The sequence below is a fragment of the Rhinolophus sinicus genome, chromosome 3 (assembly GCF_057876585.1).
Source record: "Rhinolophus sinicus isolate RSI-liver-muscle chromosome 3, RSI-T2T, whole genome shotgun sequence".
Classification (NCBI taxonomy): domain Eukaryota; kingdom Metazoa; phylum Chordata; class Mammalia; order Chiroptera; family Rhinolophidae; genus Rhinolophus; species Rhinolophus sinicus.
In genome coordinates this window covers 159,773,476-159,785,194 of record NC_142503.1, presented here as the reverse complement: position 1 = coordinate 159,785,194, position 11,719 = coordinate 159,773,476, and the positions used below count along the sequence as shown (strand labels likewise).

General features: G+C 37.7%; 1 protein-coding gene across 3 annotated transcripts in view; it reads right to left on the bottom strand.

Moving 5' to 3' along the window:
* Positions 1–698: 698 nt before the first annotated feature.
* Positions 699–11,719, bottom strand: part of GLCE (glucuronic acid epimerase) — a 94,042-nt gene continuing 83,021 nt past the window's right edge. For all 3 annotated transcript variants that reach the window (XM_019725639.3, XM_088797325.1, XM_074327506.2), the window contains exons 3-4: positions 9,751–9,996; positions 699–4,484 (exon numbers count right to left, since the gene is read on the bottom strand). In XM_019725639.3, the coding sequence (XP_019581198.2) occupies positions 3,460–4,484; positions 9,751–9,996 (1,271 nt within the window). In that variant the 3' untranslated portion in view covers positions 699–3,459. The remainder of the gene's footprint in view (positions 4,485–9,750; positions 9,997–11,719) is intronic.

Here is an 11,719-nt window from a genome sequence, read left to right as displayed (position 1 = left end):
AGCCTGTCAAAATATGTGCCCCCATCAGCTGGAAAAAGCTGATTGGTGATCAACGGAAATTCCATTATACAAATGCTGCAGAATGTTTATAACCCCCAAAATAATGTGCAATGAAACATACTATGAAACCAGACTGGTCTCTGGTTTTATGTGTATTTGGGAGCCTAACTTATTACTCTCTGAGAAGAAGCGGGGAAAAGATTAAATGATGCGTATTGTTCCGGAGAAGAGGTAAGTGTAGGATATACAGGAAGGACCAATTTTCAAATAAATCTAAATCAGATAAAAGTAGTTACATCCGAATTAGCATGGGAGGAGGTTATCACAGCTGGCATGACACAGTTCTTGCTCATGTCACCTCCTCTTCTTCCTTCCTCCTGAGACCCAGGCCTGAAGCCCCTGCTCACACCCTGTCTCCTCCATAGCACCTCAGCTGACTGGCCACACAATTCAGCATTTTATTTTTCTGAAACTGTTTTGTGGACATTGTGTTCTCCCCTACAGACTAAACCTCCTAGGGTTAAGGCCCATGGAACATACTCCGACGCTGTCTTAAAAGGGCCTGATATACCTTTTAATGAACATCTGTTGCCTGACTAGTTGTCACAGGCTGAACAGGAAATGATGGTCAGAAATCCGCTTGCTGGAGTCAAACGATGTCAGAATAATTAGAAAAGAAAGAGAAATATCCAGGTATATTCTTTTTAAGATAAAAACTTTATTTTACAATTTTATAAAGCAGCTTTACATTAAGCACAAACAACCCATTTACTTTGTATAGAAACAAAATACCTTTCCATCTGCAAAAAACCCAGTTTTGCTGTGTATAAAACTAACATGTGCACATTGTGCTTAAACTGCAAAGTCTGTACAGCTTTACAAAGGACTACCCTTCAGAAGGGCATCCAGTAAACACTTTATTGCATATTTAACACATGGTATATAACCCACATGTACAATGGAGGAAAAACAAGAAAAGCAATTACAAGAAGGATGAAAATAGCAGCTTTCAGTGAAAGTTTGCACATTGACAAAGAAAAAGGATTGCCACATCTGGAGTTGTGCTTGTGTGTCACTTTTGTATTTGCTCACAGACACTGGATGGTTTTTGGATGAAGCCTTTATGTACAGTAACTGCTAAAGGGTCAAACTCGACCTTTATCTGGAAACTTTTGGCTGGTTTTAAAACTGAAGTGGCAATAGACTTAATTTAACATCAAAGCTAACTCAAGCTAAGTGTAAAAAACTAATACCTATAATCTTGAAACAAAGAAAAATTTAAAGAAACAAAATAAAAACTTTCAAATACCTTCCCGATTCTCTCTAAGCTCAGCATAAGTAAACATTTTACATGATTTCAAACCCTAGAAAACTCCATAGGTGTTTAGGAACAAAAATGTAATGGATGGTCTTGGGCAGTGTTCCTCCACGCATGCGCCCAGCTCACCTGCGTCAGAATCACCTGAACGCTTGGGAACATGCAGATCACTGTGGTTCACAGGCAGATTTACTGAATACCTGGAATCTGTATTTCAATAAGCTCCCAGGAGGTTCTGAGTCATCCTAAAAATCTGAGAACCACTAGTTTGTACTGATGGTGCTGCTACAGGTTCAACTCACTGTCTTAGGAAATTCTGGGATCACAAGAAAAATCAAGTTGCTGTTGCAATGTGGAAGGCAGTGTGAAACCAACAGCAATGAAATAGCAATGCCATTTCTAGATCAAAATGTCTTTCCTTTTTCAGTGGAAAAGGACAGACACGTTGTTAAGGCACTGATATTTGTCACAGAAGCAGTACCCTACTGTTTTTATTGACTCCGTAATCTGAAGTACCAGTACGCAAACACAAGGCAGAAGTCTGGACCGTTCTAAAATAATAACAAACAATATGAAGTAAGAAGGGTTCCCAGATTGAAGAAAGTTTATTTTTGAGTGCTGAAAATAGAAATGAAGGCATCTAGATATTCTTGTTGGGACGTCTAATGTATAAGAATTACGAAGGTCAAAAGCTAGGGGGAACCTAATAATCCACGACTGTTTTGTTGTGGGCAAAAAAGAGTTTTGATGTGCATTTAATATAGGTCATAGACAAACTGCACTGTGGGGTCTCATATTTCCAATCTGTATCAGTTATAATATTAATTTAGTGTACGGTCATACACTAAAAGAAAAGAGCAAAATCAACCTCTCGGTTCTGACCTAATGCATGAAGCCCTACAGCAGACACTGCCCAGGTTATGTGGGCTAGGAAACCTATAGGTGTAGTGGGGTATAGTGAGGTATAAAAGCCAAATAAAGGTCTGATTACACATACATAGCAAATGCAGTAGCATCACTTCTGTCCAATAGCTGAAATAACTAAACATTAAAATTGCAAAGGAAAAAATATAATGCGTGGAGTCAATGGTTTGGAGAGTTGAAGACCAAGAATGATCTAAGTAGGAAAAAAAACCTGGTATGATTCTAGTATATAATATTTGATCTAATATTTTTCTTTAAGAGGGGGAAAAAATCTTGAAAAAGTAGTGGCGGTGGACTTATCAAAATTACTAGCTCCTTCCCAAATTTAGGTTTATAATCAAGTTTCCCAAAAATATCCTAAAAATGTTCCCCCCACATAGACAAAACTCTTGAGTGTCGTCTGAAATGAAATACAAAATTCTAGATAGTGACAAAAGAAACTATCACAATGGCGATAGGGGAGGGACAGACTGATTATCAAACCTTTAGTGATTGTAGATCAAGTTTCATAACAGATAACATTTTTGTAATTTCTTGTGCAGTCAACATGTTTCATTTTAGTTGTGCTTACATCACATAACTGTGAAGCCTGAACACTGACTGTGTTTTTAATTTACACATCAAGAAAACTATAAACTCAAAATATTCTCCATATAGAACAAATTGAACAAATGCAACAAATGCTCATTTGCCCCCAAGAAGTTAATCTATAGAAAAAACAAACAAACATCATTTTAAAAAGTTGCACACAGTTCACTATTCAGGCTACAAGTAAATATTTACTGTATTACAGCACATTTTTTAAAAGTCTGCTTTCAACATAAACACAAATAATCACATTTTAAAAGCACCCCATACTAAGCTTTCAGGTAAGTGCTTGACAGTTGGCCAGTACGTTACTTACCATTCGCTTTCCAAGCCGAGAGGGACTTGGCTACCTGCGGAGCTGTACAGGGAGATAAGCAAGGCAGAGCTAAACGTCGTTGTTCCGCCCACTGGCTAAACACTTTCCTGCTCTAAATGCCATCTACGTTTCTAAACAGCCAACCCGTGGAATGCAGTTATCTCTGAAGGCTGGTTTGAAGGATCATTTATCCTCTGATGACATCCGCAAAAGCCTGGTCTACGACCTTTGAACATGTGCCTATGTTATGCTGGGACGGGGCCCAGAGTTCTGGTGCACAGCAGAGGCTGAAATCTGGTTTTGGTTGTGAGCTCTAGTTGTGCTTTGCCCTGCTGCCTTTCAGGTAGCTTTTCCACCTCTTGACAAACTCTTTGAAGATTGGGGACTCATCAATGGTGCTGAGGAGCTGCAGCTGATTGATGTGGGTGGTGTGATAGTCCCAGCGGGCCAGGTTGGGGGCGATGCCCAGCATGAAGTGCCGGAGGTCATAGATGGTTCCCGAGCCCGTGTCGTACAAGGGCAGCATGGCTTTCAGGGATTCCATGCCACGCTCATACAGCAACCTCGCTTCTTTCCCGAGTTTTTCCCCTGCAGTTTCTTTTAAGTCATACAGCCCAATTAAAGAATACATAAAGCCATTTAAAACAAAAGAGCTAGGTGTGGTTGGATATTCTTCGTACCAGTCATGTTTGTTCATAAACACAGCTTTAACTCCATGCTGCTCTGATAGAAACTTGTAAGGGGCTGTTGACCTTAAAGCTGAATTGAGGAATATGTGGTCTTTTGTTAACAGATAGGCCCTGACTAAGGTAGAGATGGCTTGCCCTTGGGCCATGGCAGAGTACCACCCTGGCTCTAAAGACTTGAACCCTTCCCCTAACTTACGGGTCACCATAATTGGCCAGCCACCTTTCTCGTCTTGGTTCCTTACCAGCCAATCACTGGCAGCGAAGAATGCGGCCATGTGGGCTGTGGTGGAGATGGTAACGTTGTCGAGGAATCCTTTCCCTTTTGCAATCAGCCTAACCACCTTCTTGGGCATTATTTTGGTTGGCTTGACAGCTTTTGTGTTGGAAAGGCCCACTCCTTTCCTGAGGTCAGTGACCAGGTCCCTGGTAACTGTGCTCCATGAAGTTCTGGGCCCGATGCCATAGTATATGTCTCTTTCTTTAAAAGCAATTAGCTGGGTATTGGAGACATAATGTACAGTGAAGAGCTGATTCTTTTCTGTGGTCTCTAGAACCACGGACACACTTCCATTTGTCAAGAACTTAAGGTCGAATGAAATAATAAAATCTTTTGTGTTCCCCAGTTGCAAAGATACACCATCACTGGTTTCTGTAGGGGATAAAATGTATCCACAAAGACTGGTTAGAATAAAAGCTCTTTGTATTTAAAAGTTAACTATAATTCATCCTTGACAAGAACTGGTCATACAACATTAATGCTTCAATGTTTTGTGTCATATTATTAGTATTATGTTTACTACATCACCACAGACCATAGAATTGGTAATTCCATGATGGCTTGTGAGCATCAGGCCAAAGCTCTTACCTTTAGGCCTGACTGGTTTACATTGGAGGGTGAAGAGCAAATGGCTAAGGGATTGTTTTCTAGATCAAATGCTGGTGATCAATAATCAATGACTATTCAACTATACTCATTCTGCAAAGAGAAAAAATAGTCAAAAGCTGGCTCAGCACATAATTTTGCAAGGGAGAGACTAGAAGGAAAGAATGGCTACACATGAATGTAAAATTTTAAATTTAATTAACATTTAATAAGTATTTACTATGTTCTAAGTGCTTTATACATATAACTCACTTAATCTTCATACAAATTACAAGAGTAAGTGCGATCATTACTCTCACTTTACAGATGAGGAACTTAGACACGGAGGTTACGTAACTTGCCTCAGGTACCAAGAGTTGAACCCACGTTGTCTAATCTGGCTCCACAATACATACTCTTAATCATGACTTGACATGAGAAATGACAGGTTTGTTTTCAGATATTTGCTGAAATTGTGAATAAAATTTCTGGAAATTAAGGAATAGGCTCATGTAGTCAACAAAAAGTGAGGGATACTGGGGGACGTGGAGGAAGAAGCACAGGCTTTGGAGGTTAAAAGAAAAACACCACCTTGTTTGAATTCTTACTCTACCACTTACTAGCTTTGAGATGTTCAATAAATATAACTCTTTGCATCTCAATTTTTTCACATGTTAAATAGAGATAATATTATTCTGCAAGGTAATTGTGAGGATTTAAAAAAAAGATAGTGGCTGGCAACATATTAAAAAATTACAGTGATTATCACTATTTTCCTGAAGCCATTGGCTTCAGAGGCTGGTAAAATAGTGAAAGTTGTTTATCCAGTAAATTGTCAAATAGGAAATTTCTCCTGGGTATCTACAGTGCAATGATGGCTGACTCTCAGGAAGATGACTTTCTGAATACTGCTGGGCTAGGACTACCGAGAAAAGAAACCAAGCACAGTAAACCAGACAGCAGCAGCAGCAGCAAGAACAAGAACAAAAAATATATGTCGTACAAATTTTAAAGATAAATATGAATATCTCAATCTTTATAGAGCTTAAAATTTCAAAATACATGTACCGTGTTTCCCCAAAAATAAGACCTAGCTGGACAATTAGCTCTAATACGTCTTTTGGAGCAAAAATTAATATAAGACTGAGTCTTATATTATATAATTATGATTATATTACATAAGACCCAATCTTATATTGTATTACATTATATAAGACCGGGTTTATATATTATATTATTATGTTATATGATATATGATATGATATGATATGATACGATATTATAGACCTGGTCTTATATTACAGTAAAATAAGACTAGGTCTTATATTAATTTTTGCTCCAAAAGACGCATTAGAGCTGATTGTCCGGTCTTATTTTTGGAGAAACATGGTATTATCTCACTTGACCCTTACAATAATCTGTTGAGGCTGGTGGAGCAAGAATTACCACTTCCCTTTTAGAGATGAAGATATGGAGGCTTTGCAAGGTTAAAAGGTTTACCCAAAGCCAAATGCTAATTATTGGTGGAGTAGGGACTAGAAACCAGGATTCCCAGACCCAGGTTCAAAGACAGTGAAAAAACAAATTATATTGGAAACAGCATCTCGTGAGAATAATCAGTGGAAGAGTTATGTCTCTTAAATACAGCCATAGAATCAGATCTGCTTTGAGGAGTCCTTGAGGAAATCTTCAGTGTGTCACCAGGAGCAAAGATTAGAAATGTGAACTGACAATAGCATATACAGTGTGACTAGTTTGGAGAGTATCCTCATGCTGAGTTGATCACTTAACTCTCCTAACATTGGACTTGACCAGTGTGGAGATAATTGACCCCAGGCTATTAATTACTTCATTTGATGGGACAATTATGGAAATTGTAGTAAGAATGAGAAAATCTTGATAGACTTATGCATAAAATGATGCTTTGAGAGGTTTTTTAAAAAAGTGATTTCAGAAGTATGGTTTTAACAGTAAAAATCCATTCAATCTGGAAAAAACGTGAACATGCACTCTCCCTCTTCACTAGCATTTTTCTGCATCTATAGTCAAATGGAATCTGATGCTCAGTACAACATCCCTGAAACACTGCAAGATTCCACTGTCTTATGAATCACTCAAAATTAAATTATATTCAGCAGAGCAGACTATCTTGAGTGCTGCTTATTTTTTCATTCTTAGGGTAATGCCTCATTAATCAGACAATAGTATTAACTATCACATCCATTCTTACCAAACGGGGTAACAATGACCCATCTTTAGAAGTCCAAATGGGAGGAAGCTGAAAAAATACCCATCATTTTTCTTCCAGAATTCCATTCTGATTTTTACTTTATGTATATAAATCCAATGAAATGATATGGTTCAATCAATTACCTAATGTCTCAGTATAACAGATTCGATCAAAGAACTCAGTAATGAATGATGTCATAGGACGTAACCTTTTAAAAAACCACTATTAATTTCCCTAAAACCTACCACCACCAGAGGGGATTACTGAGCCACATAGGAGAAGTGACAGAGAAGTCACAATTTCCCATTTAAATCAATCTACCAACAATTATAATTTTCACAACGATTTTATGATAGTTCTTTTAGTTCGCATTTTATAATTGTCAACATCACTCAGAAGGATCTGAATGGCATCAAATGAAATGTGACTTTGGTTGTGGCAACCACTATGGAAGCACATTAGGCAAGGCTCTCAGCTCTATTGGCGGTCTTACGCTACCTGGAGACCCCTGCTTTAAATCTACCAATAGAAAATTGAATTTCCTGAGTAGGTGTTTCCAGGAGTCACTACAAGTATCTATTTTTCCGATATGTGTACACGTACTTTAGGCAACAAAGAATGATAAACATGTAAGAGCAGTCTTTAATTCAATGTTTTCACATACAACACAAACTGTCATCACTCATTCATTTAATCAACAGGTTTACTATGTGCAATGAGAAGAGGCCCTGCTTAGAACCTCCAGGAACAGGGAGAAATAAGGGTCAGTAGAGGAAGAGAAGCTCACAAGGAGCCTGAGAAAGAATGGCTACAGCGAGAGGAGAAAATGAGGTCACGGAGATGAAGTGAAGAGAGTGCTCTGGAAAAGGGAGCGTTCATTTAATTTAATGGAGTAGGACACGTATAAGGTTTCAATTCATTGAAAATTCAGTTCCATTTTAAAATTAGGAAGAGGAACAAACCATTATTCAACAAATAAATAAAAAATATGCTGCAGACCCATGCTATGATTCTTTCCTCTAGATGATTTCCTCCCTTTGAGGGAAAAAACAATTCAAGGCCAAGAAGGAAAGACTAGGAGGCCAGCGGCATTTAGGCCCCGGTCCTCCAGGGCCTCACCTCACTTAGGCCCATGCTTTTAGGTACAAGTCCTCATTTCTTCTCCACAGTGATTCTCTCAATGTCTCCCATGGGCTGACAGCCTCCAAAAAGCCTCCTCTCCCATACCCAGGCCTTAACAAAACAGACTCACTCTGAGACTTCTTTCTCCTGCTCTGAGCAACAACTCCCATGTGACTCCAACGTACTCCCCCTCATACACTTGTATTGAATGCAATGCCAGGTGCACCTGTTATCAAAACAAGCACCCCAGTCCCAGCTAGCACGCTCCCACCAACAGGGAGTTCCAACTGTGAGTAGTTTGTGTCTCACTGGCAGAGTGACTGACTGTCACAGACTTCTCTCCTCCATAGGCTAAAAACCACCTTAGGCAGTAGCCAGGGCATCCAAAAGTGCACCATGAAATCTATTGCTCTAAATAGGATAGGGTTCAAAAGATTGTTCTAGAAAACTTCCCAACACTTGAGGAGATCAAGATGAGGACTGCTGTTTTCTACCCTAACCCAGACATTATTAATTAGTGCAAACATAAGCGCCTTGGGTGCACCCCCAACCCAATGGCCTTTTGCTTAGTCTCATCGTTTCCTGCTGCAATAACCTCAGGTACTACAAGCTAAATATTCTTAAACATGTCCATGTACTTCCTCACCCGGCCACGTCTGTTGTTTCACAATAAGTAAAGATGCTCTATGCACTGGAATATCACAGAATGCCGTAGGAGAAAGGAAGTTCTAGTGACAGAATAAAGACGAAAGGTCACCCATTATTTGCACTGCATTAAGCACTCATAAATCCCTTACTTAAGGCCATCCAGAAGGAGTAGATTTGTATTGTGGCTTTCAAGGTCTGTGAATTATGCAGTCATCAATAAAGGACAAGGAGAGAATACAGAAGAGGTCTTATAACCTTTCTCTCTTTTTATTTACCGACTGCAAGGTTGGCGGGATGGGGGTGGGGATGAGTTCTGTTCTTGACAACATTTCCCAATAGAGAATTTAAGCCTGAGGTGCTAACCAAAATTATTTCATTGTCTTTTTAAATAATGGACTCATTCATTCTCACGGATATTGATTAGTGGAGAAAAATGCATTACATCCTAATTAATGAGACTGTCTTACTAAAAGGGGAAATGTTGCATAAAGCTAATTTGATTTTATAAATGATTTTATTAATGAAATGGTTGTATATGAAGTTTGAGACAATCTAGTACATTAACAAAATTTAATATGGGAAGCAGGCCTAGTTGGTTATGCTGTATTATCTTGAAAAAGTTATAAGCTACTGGTAAAAAATAGGCAAAGAAAAGGATGCTTCTTTCCATAAACAAAAATTTCTACCTTAATGCAAAATAAAGATAGAATTTAAAAATTAAAGAATACTGTACTGAAATAGTAAAATAAACCGAGGAACTTCATTCCTGTGGGCTACAGATCCCTGGAAGGAGATACACACGATGCGGTCACCTGGACCTTAGTATTCAATCTATGGCTTGGCTCTTCACAGAGTATAAATATGCCTTTTATAACCCTGACTTTTTACCTGTTCCTTTTTTAGGGATTTCGCTTGGGTGACACCATTTGTTTATATACGTAATATAAAGTGTCTGCTAATGTGTTTTTTTAAAACCATAAAAACAATTTTAAGGGAGTGTCAGATGCCATAAATCAACATAAAATTACCAGACACATATAATACATCACATACCTGGGGCTATGAACTGTTTAACATTGGTAAATCTAGACTTATCAGCCACACTAGCCACAGAGCAGCCCTTTGGCACGGTCCAGTCACTGGGCTTGCTGAGTTTGTCCCTGTCTTCCGCTGTTTCATACACCTCTATGTGAGGGGGTTTCTCAGTGAGATTCTTGCTGTAATGACTTAACCCATACTGTGCGATTTGGATTGGGTAGAAATAGCCTTGAGGTCCCCACTGCGTAGATAAAGGTACACCTATAAAATAGAGAAACAAAATAAATAACCATGTCCAGATATTTACAAGCTTGTTCTGAACACCACTCTTCACTGCGTTACTTTTGGAGATATTATAAGGTTATCAGCAAATTTTAAGCTTCCTTATTATACGATTTTCATAATTATGAAAAATAATATTAAATTAACCAGATATGAAAAACAAAATTAAGTGTTCATTCACTTTCATTCACTATTTGTTTACAGATAGCAATGTAATATTGTAGATTATCTTTCAAGGACTGACTTTTTATGTGTTAATTTTGCCCACAGTTACAGAGGTCATATTTTATAATCGTTTCATACATTCAAGTTTTGCACAATTTAAATACATGTAGATAATGCTACCACAGCTTTATTCTCGAATGTCAATCCTGAAATTTTCTTAAATATTTGTACTTAACAATCAAGTTAACTAGTTACTCATCTTTCCCTCCAATGTCAAGATGTGGTCTAATAAGTGTATAACCTGAGAGTTAACGTATTTCTTTAAGAAGTCAGTTGTGACTAGACAACTTAAAGTATAAACATAGCTTATGACTCTTTTTCATATCCTTCATGTCAAAATGTAATTCTTGACAACAAGGAGGATTTTTAAAAATGAATTAAAGTTGTATATTTAAACATAGATTCTTGAAATAATTCATTAATGGGTCACCTCTTGTAAAGTTCTAAGGAAAACCTTTAAACGTTTGGTGTCAGTGTTTATTTTAGTCATTTCCTACATGGGAAATACAACCCTATCACACTGCACAGAATGTTATATTGTTACATCATGGTGTATATGCTGAGAGATAAACTCCTATCTGTAGTTCTAGTCTCAGTAGAAACTGGGAACCTATAAAACCATTTGTGTTCTGATGTAGTTTCAACACAGGATAAGAAATTAGGGACCATATAGGCTAAGAAACCTAGGCTACAAATAAGCTTTTTAACTTCTGTATTCTTTCTCTGCCCAAAATTCAAATAGAATTATTTTCATTTAATAAAAGGAGGCTTAAACAATCTCATTAAAGATGGGTGATAACTATAATAATGTGCAACTGGCTTAAGAATTGATAGGCTGATCGATGGAATAGTAGGCCAGGAACATACTCTAGTATTCAAAATATTTTAGTATAATGATAGAGACTCCATCAAGAATCAATGGGGAAAAAACATTATTCAGTACATGTTGGGGAAAAAAATCTAAAGTAAGACCTTAACCCTGTACCATTTACCAAAACATAATTTAGCAGGACTAAAAAGATAAATGTAAAAAACCAAACATAAAACATTCAGAGAAAATACAGATGAACAGCTGATCATAGTGGGACAAATGACTTTCAAAGCATAAAAGAAAAAGGTTAAAAGTGGCTTTGTTTAGTAAATAGAACTGAAAACTTCTAAAATTAGCACATCATAAGTAAATGAAAAGCCAAATTCAATTTGGTTTTCTGATCAATCCTAGGTTTGAAATACAAATTCCAAATTGTACTAACATACTATAAGGAACGCTTACTGCTCCAAGTTTGAAAGACAACATGTAATAGACTATAGGAGTTCAGAATACGTTCAGAGAAAATGGTATCTACGTATTGTATTGTTCTAAGGACTTTAAACCTCCATCCAGAGATGATAGCTGGCTAATCCGGGAACAAGACTGTATTGGAATATTGATGGGTCCATTGAATGGTCTCTGTCTCTTTCCCATCTCCTCTGATAG